Below are 12,809 nucleotides of genomic sequence, written 5' to 3'. Positions count from 1 at the left end.
AGCTATTTTCCTCCCTCCCCCAGTTAATACTCAAACCTCATGACACCTGTCTTTTTTCCTTCATGATACACATAGAAAAAAATACTGGTTGGCTCATTAAGGTAAATAAACAAGATCACTCAGCTAAAGGCAGCTGTTGGGGGCTCCAGCTGCCCAGGCACTGCCTGCCTGGGTGCTAGGTGCTCCACCAGGGAAGACTGGCCCTTCAGAAAGCCCAGGGTCCTGGGCTGGGGATATGGCTCAAGCGGTAGCGCGCTCGCCTGGCATGCATGCGGCCCAGGTTCGATCCTCAGCACCACATACAAAGATGTTGTGTCCGCCAATAGCTAAAAAAAATAAATAAATATTAAAAAGTTCTCTCTCTCTCTCTCTCACTCTCTCTTTAAAAAAAAAAAAAAGAAAAGAAAGAAAGAAAGCCCAGGGTCCTTCCACTGCTACTGATAAGAGTCACTTTTCAGCCAGGCACAATGGCACACACCAGTAATTCCAGCAGCTCAGGAGGCTAAGGCAGGAGAATTGCAAGTTTCAGCCCAGCTTCAACAACTTAACAAGGCCCTAGGTAACTTAGGAAGACCCTGTCTCAAAATACAAAATAAAAAGGGCTGGGAATGTGGCTAAGTGGTTAAGTGCCTCTGGGTTCAATCCCTGGCACCAAAAAAAAAAAAAAAATTCTTTTTTTTTTTTTTTTTTTTTTTAAAGAGAGAGCGAGAGAGATAGAGCGGTAGAGAGAGAGAGAATTTTTAATATTTATTTTTTAGTTTTCGGCGGACACAACATCTTTCTTTGTATGTGGTGCTGAGGATCGAACACGGGTCACACACTTTTTAATTTTAAAAAGTCACTTTTTCTCAAGCACCAGCATCCAAGTAAAGAAGCCATTTCTTATTTAAAAGACTTTTAAAACTCTAATTATACATGCTAAACTGGTAGTATTTTATGTTATTTTTATTGCAAGAATACAGTATTAGGGATTAAAGAGTTTAGAAGGCTAGAGTGGGAACCAAGAATGAATTCTGGCCTTATTTTAGATGGTACCATATTTAGTTTTCTGTTTTATTTTGGACCATGTGCTTTTAAGATCAAAGAATTAACCTAAGAACTTTTGGAACACAACATATTTACAAGTTGGCTCTTGATACATGACCTCTCTGAAATTATTCTGTCTTATTTTTAAAAACAATTTTCCATGTATATAGGTTCATATAGATAGTCCATATAAAGGCATGTGTATTCCACACATTGACATTTGTATCTATATCTCTATCTTATTTCCTCAACCGGATGGTAAATGTCTTGAGATGGGCCACCGACTCCAGGCCTTTGCATGTCCTACAACTGCTTATTGAGCACCTGTTGCTGTTCTTGGTGACTTGAGCCGCCTCATCTCATTCTACCTTTGTAACAATGGGGGAGGTCTTGCAGCCACCCCAACTTAGGGGATGAACAACTAAAACAGAGAGATTTGGTGACCTCCCAAGGCCACACAGGGGTTAAGTGGCAGAGGCAAGATTTGACATTAGTGTGACTCCAGAGCTACCGTGAGACACTAGCGGGTGGGGGTGGGATCGAAATCCAATGGGCAGCAAGTGCTGGGTGCCACAGAGGCTGAGGAGCTGGGATAGCCTGGTCATGAGTTCAAGGACTGGTTTAGGTTAGACTAGGACTCAGACTGGCACAAAGGACTATAAAATGAGATTGTGGTGGGGTGGTGACACAGGGAGAGCTGGGAGTCAGAAGGATGAGCAAGAGGCAGATGTGGAGTAGAAATCTACCCTTTGGGTTTCTCTAGCTTTAGAGGCATCTCTTCATCTTTCTTTTGGACTGCTTTTCTCCTTCATCAAATGGTAACTTTATTTTTGTTGTTATTTTTGGTACAGAGGATTGAACTCAGGGGTACTCTACCACTGAACTATACCCCACCCTTTTTTCTCCCACTTTTAAAAATTGGTACATTACCCACCCTTTTATTTTATTTTATTTTTTATTTTGAGACAGTTGATAAGTTGCCAAGGCTGGCCTCGAACTTGCAATCCTCTTGCCTTAGCCTCTTGAGTCACTGGAATTACAGGTGTGCACCAGTTTGTTTAGACTAATGTAGTAACTTTAAAATAATACCTGCCTGAGCTACCTAATGGGATGGTTGTAGGGTTCAAATGACATCATGCTGCTTTTCAAAGGGGTATTTGAGAGTGTGGACTGAGAACACTCTCATGGCTTTGCTGGCCTAGGACCAGGCAACAGTGGAGTCAGACAGGCCCTGGACATGCAGACCCAGACCCAGCCATTGCTGCTCAGATCCTTAACCTTTGAATGTCTGCCTCTCTGTGTGAAAATAGAGATAATAATACCTACTGAGATAATATGTCAGCACATCGTAGGTGCTCAAGAAATGGAGTGGGGCACACTTGTAATCCCAGCGGCTCTGGAGGCTGAGGCAGGAGGATCACAAGTTCAAAGTCAGCTTCAGTAACTTAAGGAGGCCCTAAGCAACTTACCAGGACCCTGTCTCAAAATAAAAAGTAAGAAAACATTTAAAAAGGGCTGGGAATGTGTAGCTCAGTGGTTAAGCACCCCTGAATTCAATCCTTGGTACCAGAAAGGAAAAAAAAAAAAAAGGAGTTGCCTGTTCTCCCTCCTTGCTGAGTGAAGCCAGCCTGTGCAACTCTCTTAAAGGTCACTTCCAAGGGTCTCCAGAAGGGGGCAGCAGGGAGCTTTTCTCCAGGAAACAGTTGAGCCTGATATAATGCTCCCTAAGCAGGACTGGCACTGTGCCAGTGGGGAGCTGGCCATCCAGAGGTCCCCCGGCCAGATTTCTCTGAGAACTATTCCCCTCTGGTTTAATTGATAAAAATCTCCAGAGCTTTTCCCAGGGTGGCTCCTTCCGCCAGGCTGGGAGTCCCTGGTAAACAGCTCCTGAGAGGGGCACCACCGAAGCATCTGGTAGGGGGACAGCAGGGTGTGTGTGGCTTTGTGCTTCTGGGAGCTTCCAGGAAGGCTCACCATCCTCAGTCTAGATCAAGCTGCCCAGTCCACCCCATGCCTCAAATCTAGTAAAACGCCTAATTGGGCCATTATTTGCAGAGTTGGGCTTGAGCTCAGGAAGGCAGTGTCTGTGTGTGTCATTCCCTGCCTGTCTCCTCTCCAAAATGACCATCCAGAGACTGAGTCCTCCTGCCCCTCAGTGAGAGGCAGTAGCTCTGCTCTCTGCAGAGTGAATCCTGGGGGAGTGACCCTGTCTTATCTGCCTGTGAGGGGTCTCTTCCCAGCACAGAACCTGCCACAGGGAAGCTGCTCCTTTGGGGACTGAGCCCTCAGGACCTGCTATGAATTCAAGCATCCCTCGGCCTCCTACATCTCACCTGTGGCTCTCCATCACAAAACAGAGGAAGCTTCAAGCCATTAATCTGGCATCAAGTCTTGTACTATATAGTTGCCTACTGGCCTCATTACTCACCAACCCACCTGCCCCCAGCCCCAGATCCTGTTCACCTTCTCCTGGCCTCTGCTCATCTGCTTGTCTCTCCTGATCCTTCTTCCTTGCTCCCTTCATTTTCGGTGTAGCTCTAACTACCTCCTCTTGCCCTACCCCCCACTTTTTGTTTTAATGGTACTGGGGATTGAACTCAGGGGCTCTCTTCCTCTGAGCTACATCCCCAGCCCCTTTTTTATTCTGAAAGAAGGTCCTGCTAAATTGCCAAGGCTGAACTCAAAATTTAGGATCTTCCTGCCTCAGCCTCCTGAATTGCTGGGATTACAGGAGTTACACCACTGTGCCCTTCTCCCTTGTCCCTTTGAATGAACCACTATCCCCTTGGTGATTCTCCACATCCCTGTGCATACCTGTATCAAGGCACCTGCCCCTAAATGATCAGAAATCTGTCTTCCCATTGGATTGTGAAATCCTTAGGGCAGTGACTCTGGGCAGAGAAGAGGTCTGTGGAATGAATAAATGAGGTCTGCTTATTTGCTCCCAAAGCCCTCTGCCAGAGGCTCTCCAATTGGACATGAGGAATTCCCTCCAGAATGTCCTGCTGTGCCCTCCAGAACACCTCCAGCAGCAGCTTCCCGTCTCGTGGCTCTGAGACTCCAGTCTCTTGTCACCTCTGAACAGAGTGTGTCAGGCTGTCTTCATCATAGCACCTGGCTTAGCAAACTTCCAAAGCTCCTCTTGTTCTGCAGCATTAAGTCTAAACCCAGTTCTCATTAGTTCTCTATGAAGGCCACCTCAAGGCCCATGAGTCCCTCCCACACCTGTTAGTCTCATTAGAGTAGGCTCCTTCAGCCTTAGGACCAGTCTCTGCTTATCTGAGACCCAGGGCCTTTGCTTATGCTGTTCTCACCAGCCTGTCATCCCCCTTTGCCCCAATTCTCTAATTGCTTGCTGGATTTCTGGAGCCCTCTCTCACTGCTACTCTTTAAGTATTCCCCAAATCAATGTCCTGTTTTCTATGCTCTTCTCCCATGATTCTTCACCCTCCTCTGCCTCCCTCTTTACTTGTGGGAAGGCTGAACATGTAGCCAGCATCCAACCTAGTCTGCACATGATTGCCTGATGGGGAAAGGGAGGGCCGAGAGTTGCCACCAGGCTCCCCTGTTCCAGATCAAATGGTGCCCTCACCTCCAGTACTCCTCACTGGGGCTGGTCCTCTGCAGGGTGTGGTTGAGTGGGTGGGATAGGTTGCTGGGCAGGGCAGCAGGCCGGGAGCCATTGGTGAGGTTGGAGGTGTCCAGTACACCAGCACAGTCGGGTGTGTTCCAAGGGTTATTGCAGTAGGCCCAGGGCAGCACGTGTGTCATGGAGGAGAAGAAGTAGTAGAAGGCGATGCAGATGATCACATTGTAGTAGATGCCAATATACGTGGATACCACCATCATGCCATAGCCCACGCCTGGCGGGGAAGGGGCACTGGTCAGCACTGATCGGGGAGGAGCCTCACATGTCTAGTGGAAGGAGGTGAGGTTAACAATTTCTAAGGGCCCATGGGGCAGGCTTTGATGGAGGGTCACAGGAGGGACAGGTCAAGGCCTTTGTAGGGGCAAGTCAGGGAGGGAAGGAGTTTTGTGTATACACATGGCAGGAGAGGAGAGTGGAAGGCAAGTAAATATGGATCCCAGCATGAATCCATGGCCTTGGCCATTGATGTAGGGCTTCAGGTCAGCACCAAGGCTCCATGGGGGTTGGCAGTGTTTGTACAGATGGGTGAGTTGGCCTGGCCATCAGAGGCCTCTGTGAGTGTGCGCATGCACACGCCCCTGCATGCATGATTGAGTGCCCCACCCAGGCTCACCTTTGAACATAGGGCTGATCCTCCATACCCCCAGGCAGCCCTGGCTTGCAAACTGGCCAAAGGAGAGCTCCATGAAGAAGAGAGGAATCCCGCAGAATATCAGCATGATGAAGTAGGGGAACATGAAGGCGCCTGGCAGGCAGGGAGAGGTCTGGCTCAGGGTGGGCTCTGAGGATCCCACCCTGAGCTTCCTCCACGGAACCCAACAGCAAAACCTTTGTGATTGGGTAAGAATTAGTGTGCCAGGAATTAAGCAGGAGCCCAGGTCTGGCACCCTATCCCAAGTCTGTCTTTGAACTTGACAAAGCCTCCCAGGAAATCTGCTCTGAGCAGAATCCAGCTCCAGAGCTGCCATGTTTGGATGGGATTTGATGGTTTAACCAATTGATTTCACAAACATAAGCCACTTTGATCCTCAAATATCTCTGGATCATTTGGGAGGGCTGTTAAAACACAGAGGAAAAAGACAGGGAACCCTGGGAAATAGGGGTACTTTTCTCCACTTCTCCTCATCTCTAGGGAGCAGGCCAGTAGGGCCAAACAGCAGACTGCCAGGGTCTGAGGGTGGTCTGCGCCTTAGGCAAAGGGTGTCTAAGCCAGGGATGGGGGCGAAGAAGACCAGGGCTGGAGGCTAGCCTCTGTCTACAGTAGGGTCTGTGCCAGGACAAGGGTGGCCCAGGCCCTGATGGGTGGGCTCTATCCAAGTGGGTGGTCCTTGCCCTGTGCCCGCTGGGTACCTCCCCCGTTGCGATAGCAGAGGTATGGGAAGCGCCAGACATTGCCCAGGCCCACGGCATAGCCCACGCTCGTCAGTACAAACTCGATCTGGTTGCCCCAGTTTCCCCGTGTGAGGTTCGGGTCCCTCTTGGTGGCCTCGCTGGGCACAGCACCATTCTGTGGGGACAGGAGAGAAGCTACCATCAGCAAGCCATTTGTGCTCTGTGCCTGACCCTCTGAGCCTCCCCCAGTGGGGACACTATGGACCCTCCAAGTCCCCACTTCTGGGGTTTCCCCTCTGCTGGCAGGAGCCACAGGCAAGCCTGGCAGAGGAGGGGAGAAGGGAGGAGTAGCTTGGCTGCCAGCGGGTGCCAAGCAGAGCTTCCTTCTCTGGTCCTTAGCACCTGGGTCCAGGTGCACCGGGTCACCTGAGGAACTGCTGCCAACACCTGGAGGAGGGATACTGAGGAGGGAGGTAGAGCCAAGAGCCCACTAGCCCCTCTAAAACCTCCCCTCACTCCTCAGGGTAAGGATCTGGGAGCAGCTGAGCCTCATACCAAGCAGCCAAGTCAGGCTGGGCACAAAGGGGCCTGTGTCCAGACAGCACCCCCCACCCGCCGCCTACCACATCGCCAGGCTGAGCACGCTGCCCATGGGCAGGCGGCGGCTAGACCCCTCCCCCCGCTGGAGGCTTCTTCCTGGGGGCACGGGGTGGGCAGGGGTGTGGGAAGGAGAGGAGCAGCTAAGCTGGGCCAGGCCTGGGGAGGGCATTGTGATACTCAGGGTGAGCCTCTAAACTGCCCATGGCTGGGAAGGGGACCCTGGGGAAGCTGACCTGGGCCACGGCTGGGGGTGCTAGGCCATGAGTTGGGGAAGGAGACCAGACTTGTAGGCACCATGCCCGACTCTGAGGACAGACTCTGCTAGGGGAAACAGAGGGAGTGGTTCCAGAAAAGGATACAGGGAGAATGGTCTCTGAACTGACAGGGTTGCCTGCAGAGGATGGAGCCACAGGTCAAAGGTCAGGAGAGGCTGACAAGGGATTGTGTCCCAGGGAAGAATTCTAGGCCTGCTGGGAGCTCCTGGGCTAGGCTCCATGGCCCAGAGCCCCATGTGGAGCCCCAACTCCAGAGCTGGAGCTGGCTCTGCTTGTCCCTTAGTGTGAATGTGTCCCTTCCCTAGGCCACACCCTTCCATCCCCCTCCCACAGGTGGTAAGACAGGAATCAAGCTACCCTAAGCCTGAGCCTAAGAAGGGCCTGAAAGTTTCACTAAGGAGAATAGGGACCCTGAGAGTTACCAGCAAAGGATCATACACAGATTTCCATAAACAGCCTCACAGAGATGGGTTATGCCCCTGAGAGGAAGGGATAAGAGACCCTGGAGGATACCTGGAATCAGGGAAGAAGCAACATGGCCTCTGAGAAGCAGCAGTGTAACGCTGACCCTCAGCTTGAAAGAGACATCTTCAAGGACAGCAGTCACTCTGGCCTATAATAAGCAAGGTGGCTTGGTACTTTAGATGCTGTTGGACCCTGACACTGAAAGTCGAACACGAATGGCCTCACTGGGCCCCCAGTAAAGGTCCATTTGGGAATACAGACACAGCCGGCACCAATGCCTGGCAGATGGGCACCACAGCACAGATACTTTTGTGGGGGACCACCCTGAGCACCCAATCCAGCACTGCCCACCCCAGGCAAGCTGCCCCTCATACTCTTTGCTGATGTTGGCGTGTACAACACCCAAAACTGGAGGAGTCTCCTTCAAGGAGCACCTAGGGCAAATCAGCAGGCTGATCATTCCCTGATTCATTCATGCACAGCCAGAGATTCACAGACCCCTCACACGTGCCCGGAGGTAGCCATTCAGCCGGGAACAAAGCAGAGAGCCCCTGCCTATTCGGAATTAGAAGTTTATCGGGGAGCAAGCCGTCAATGAAGCACACACATGATTTTATATGTGATTTCAATGTAACCATAAAAGAGACTTTCTCAAAGTCACAAAAGTATGGAAGGACAGAGAGAGAGGACAGAAGGAGGTCAAGGAAGGTTTTCTTGGTGAATGGGCTTGGAGATACACTCCATTCTGGGAGAAGCTAAGATTCAGAGAATGGTCTCTGTGACCACAGTGACCTACAGAATCCTGCCTGCATAGGTCACCACCTCCTAGACCTCCTCTAGGGCAGGTATAGCAATACTGTGAGGTCAGCGGGCCTTTTTTGGAGGGTGTAAGTTCTGCTTGGGATGGTGTATTCATTCCCAAACAAATAGCAGCCAAATAGGGCTCCTATATGTTGGCTCAACAATAACACTTTTATTCTGTCTCAGCCTTGTTTACTTAGGGGCACAATGTGAGATTGTGGCAGCCTCAGAGTCTGTGGGTGGGGTCACAGGCAGCAAGAACATCTGTAAAAGGGACAACCAAGGGTCCAGGTTGGCCCCATGGGCACAGCAAGAGCAAGGGCCCTGCAAGAGACCCAACTCTGCAAGGCCCAATAGCTTGAGGGACAGACTCCTGGCCCCCCGACAAAGTTTAGCAGGACCATACTTGAATCTTTGCTCTTTCCCTGACATGGAGGGGGCCGAGGAGGGTGGTGATGCCCCCAGCCACGTGCCACAGACAGCCGCCAGCTCTAGCCCTCAAGAGCCAGCCACTGCTCCGCTAATGAGCTGCACACCACTGAGCCATGCGCTAACCAGTTCAGCCGTGCGCGCTCCAAGGCGGGAGGCCTGCACCCCCAGGACAGGGGCTGGAATGGGGTTGGCAACTGGGCTCTGGCAGGAAGTTCCTGACAACACTGGAGGTCTGCTGCGTGCAGAGGTTCTCTGAAGAAGAGGCGCACATCTTCTCCTGCCAGGCCCCTAATCTCTGCACAAAGGGTTCCTGACTTAGGGAACCTCGCCCAGCTGACTGCAGGAACCTCATCCACTGTGGGCTCCTGGCTTCAATTTCAGTGCAATCTAGATTCAGACTTGGTGCGGGGGGAGGGGAGGTCTTAGCTCTCAGCAGAGGACAGACCAAGTCCACTCTTCTCCCAGCACACCAGAGGGAAAGATCTCCAAAGCACTCCCGTTCTGCAGGGGCTTTTTGAGTGTTCAGTCCCCTTCCTGGTCCTCTGGGGACCTCCCCCATGTCCTTCCTCCCCAGGCAGCAAAGCCATTTCCAGTTCTGTTTGGCTTTTTCCCTCCTCTCATCATCTTTTCTAATATAAGATGCTCGTTTTTCTTGGCCAGTGACAAGCATCTCACTGATATTAAGGGTCCCTGCAGTGGGAGTTGGCTCTGAAATGCCCACGAAAGAACCCCTCATGCTCACAGTTTAGCTCAGACTGGTTGCCCACCTGCCTAAGCCAGCCGCCCCACAGATGGGCTGAGCTCCAGGCTTCCCCTGCCCACCATGGGTCACCTTGCCCCTTGCTGTCCTCCCTCCCTCACTTCCTCACACCTTAGTGGGGAATGGAACCAAAGTGGCAGATCCCGGACAGCCACAAACCACCCTGTGTGGCTCTGTCACCCCTTTGGGCAGCTCTGAGAGGCCATGCTAGGAAAAAGCAGGCCCACTCACGGGCTCAGGCCCTGGGGTACTACCCTGCCCTGTGCCCAGGCTCTCCCAGGCTAGGAGAATAAAGGCTTGGAGCATTCCTTCCACAGCTGAGTGGGAAAAGCTGGCACATGTACGTACACATGCATACACACACACACACACACACACACACACACACACACTCGCGCGTGCATACACACACATGCCCCTCTGATGATGATGTTCCCTTACCCTCAAGACAGGCTATGGTCTCAAGTGTCCATCTCTGCACCAGGACTGTGATCTTACTTGGGTTAACAAGCACCCCCACCCCCAGTCCCTGCCCAGCTGGCTGAGCCACACTGAGCAGAGTCACTTACATAAGTCCTTTACATAGCCCTCTGCCTGGTTTATTTGCTGCCCTGGATGAACTAGAATTAAGGCTGTTCAGTTCCTAGGGCAGAATCTGGATCTCCTGCTCTGCCCCGGGCTTGGCTGAGACAGTGCAGGGAGTTAGAACCCAGGTGCTGCCAGTGTTGCTGTTGCTCAGTGGCCCACGCCTGTAATCCCAGCACCTCAGGAGGCTGAGACAAGAGAATCACAAGTTCAAAGCCAGATTTAGCAATGAAAGACACTAAGCAACTCAGTGAGACCCTGTCTCTAAATAAAATACAAAATAGGGCTGGGGATGTGGCTCAGTAGTTGAGTGTCCCCAAGTTCAATACCCCCGCTGTGCCAAAAAAAGAACCCAGGTGTTCCAGAACCTGCTCCTCCAGTAGCCAGGAGCAAGTCACTTCTACTCTCAGTATCTCAGCATCCCTATCTAACCAGGGGATTGGTTAGGTGCCTGCTAGAGACCTGAGAGACGCAAGGCAGCCTCCATAGGCCTCCCAGGGTTCTGTGGCTCCACCTCACCTGCAATTTGGCTATTTCTGACTTTTCCCCTGCATTTTCTGTTAGTTTCTACTAGCTTTCTAGATTACTTAAAAAAAAATGTTGTGTCTTTTTTTTTTTTCTTTTTTCTTTCCCTGTTTATAAAAGAACAAGCTTCCCAGTGAATTGGGAGGATAAGACAGGAGGATCACAAGTTCAAGGCCAGCCTCAGCAATCAAGCGAGGCCCTAAACAACTCAGCAAGATCCTGTCTCTAAATAAAATACAAAATGGGCTGGGGATGTGGCTCAGTGGTAGAGCACTCCTGTACACACACACACACACACACACACACACACACACCCCTCTGGTACAAAAAAAAAAAAAAGTACAACAAGCTTATCACAAAGATTTGGAAAGTTCAAAAGCATAACGAGGAAAACAGTGGCCAGGCCCCCAGTGGTAACCATGACCAACATGAGGAAGGATGCCCTCCTTTTCCACATGCGACATGGAGGCCCAACCTTCTGTCCTGCATGATGATTACTCTGGCTGGGGACTCCCACCCTCCTCCATCCCGTGGATATTTCTGTGAATTGTGAACTCCCTCCTCCTGATTTGGGTGGACACAGAGGAATCCTGGAGCTGCCCTAGTGGGGCAGCCCCATGGGGACCCAGCAGGCTTCTTGTTTAGGACTCTCTAGCCCGGGTTGCTCATGGGATGAAACCCCATCCAAGACAAACTTTATGAAGGAGAACGGGCAAGACCTCACATCCCAGACTGACTCTGAGCCAAATCAGATCACTGGCAACTTTCTCTGAGCCCCAGTGGGGAATTTGAGCGGAACAGTCATTACAGTAAATTGTGCTCCTCAGAAGACCTCGTGACCGCCCCCTCGGCCCCGCTTGGGTCTTGTTCCCCCAAGTTCTCTCCCATCAGGCCAGGAGCCAAGATGGCCCTTAGGCAGTACCTGCCACGCAATGACAGAGAGTTCTGTCCTCCACCTGCATGACAGCGATTGGGACCAGAGAGAGATTCAGCCTGGCCTCAGTCACCTGGATGTGAGACAGTCAGGGGCTGGGGGTGGAGAAGCAGGACCAGAGGAACATCTACCCCAGGGTTCTGAGTGCTTCCTGCCTCAAGGAAAACTTAGAGCAACTCTGGGTCCCTCCAGGCTCCAGGTGCCTGCAGAGTCCTGTCTTCCTGTGGCAGGTAAGAGAGGCAAAGATATGCCTTTGGCTGTTTCGTCACAGAGCCCTGATTGGCAGAGAGTGACCTGCCAATTTTGCAAGCAGCAGACAGAAGATTGGCATCCAGGCATGCCAGGCTCCACTCCAGCCCTAGGGAGAGTGATGGAGGATACTGGGTGGGCCCTGGGCCCTGCCCACACCCTCACCTTTCTTCCTGAAGAAGCCCAGCAGCTTTGGGAGACTGGGAAGAACTGCCCTGCCCTGCACTGAGGTAGCTGTGGGCGGCCGATGCCCTCGTTGGTTGGCAGCAAGCTGGCACTCTGGGAAGTGGCTTTGGTTCTTGACCCTAGCGGTACTGAGGTTCGGGGGCAACTGTGCACATTGCTTCTCCCAAACCCAACCCACATTGCCTCAGAGGACATTCCTTCTCTTGCCTTCGGAAGGTCAAGTCGGGATGTCCCACAGAAGAGAAATATGGCTTTCCCAGTCCCCTCACCCTCACCGCCATCAGCTTCCTTGTGCTTGACATCCCTGCCCATCCCCAACTTCCAGGGACAAGAACACACCAGCTCCCACCCACTGTGGGCACTTGCTCTAGACACTGGCAAACGTTCCATGGGGTCCCTCTCCTCCTGGCTGAGACTCTTGCCCATCCCCTTCCCCCAGCCCTCACCACTGAGCCCATGTACCACATTCCCCTGCTCCCTCACCCACTCTCCCCATAGGAGTAACTGCCGTGGCACAGACAATGAGGCTGTATTGATTAGTACAATTCCTGGGCACCTCCGGCCCGTCTCCCCGGGAGCTAGGACAATGCAGCTTTGATACTCGGAGCAGATTCTCAGCAGGTCCTTGGGCTGGGGGAGCCCTCACACCCCCTCTTGCCTCCCCCTTGTCCCCACCACACAGCTAACTCTTCTTGCACTCCTTTGCACAGTTGCAACTTTCTGGGTCACTTTTGCTGGTGTCTGTCTCACTCACTGGCTGTGCCAGCCCCTCCCTGGCATAGACCACTCAGCCCCTCTCCCTACCACCAGCCCAGCCTCCAAGCCTGCCTGGCACCGGGGAGGGGACTCGACCTTCTGGAAGGTGATGACTGACCTGTTCTGGGGAAGAGGGGGCCACAGGTCCATGTGCCGCAGCCATCCCAGGGTGAGCGCTTGGAGCGCTCGTGTCTCCGCCGCTCATTCACACCTCTGCCAGCTCCAGCGCGACAC

General features: G+C 52.2%; 1 protein-coding gene across 3 annotated transcripts in view; it reads right to left on the bottom strand.

Moving 5' to 3' along the window:
* Slc6a9 (solute carrier family 6 member 9) overlaps positions 1 to 12,809 on the bottom strand; it is a 32,711-nt gene that overhangs the window by 8,219 nt on the left and 11,683 nt on the right. For all 3 annotated transcript variants that reach the window (XM_076860590.1, XM_076860588.1, XM_076860589.1), the window contains exons 3-5: positions 6,026 to 6,182; positions 5,289 to 5,420; positions 4,619 to 4,889 (exon numbers count right to left, since the gene is read on the bottom strand). In XM_076860590.1, the coding sequence (XP_076716705.1) occupies positions 4,619 to 4,889; positions 5,289 to 5,420; positions 6,026 to 6,182 (560 nt within the window). The remainder of the gene's footprint in view (positions 1 to 4,618; positions 4,890 to 5,288; positions 5,421 to 6,025; positions 6,183 to 12,809) is intronic.

The sequence above is a fragment of the Callospermophilus lateralis genome, chromosome 7, assembly GCF_048772815.1.
Source record: "Callospermophilus lateralis isolate mCalLat2 chromosome 7, mCalLat2.hap1, whole genome shotgun sequence".
Classification (NCBI taxonomy): domain Eukaryota; kingdom Metazoa; phylum Chordata; class Mammalia; order Rodentia; family Sciuridae; genus Callospermophilus; species Callospermophilus lateralis.
The sequence above is the reverse complement of the archived record's forward strand: the minus strand, read 5'-3'. Positions and strand labels throughout refer to the sequence as shown.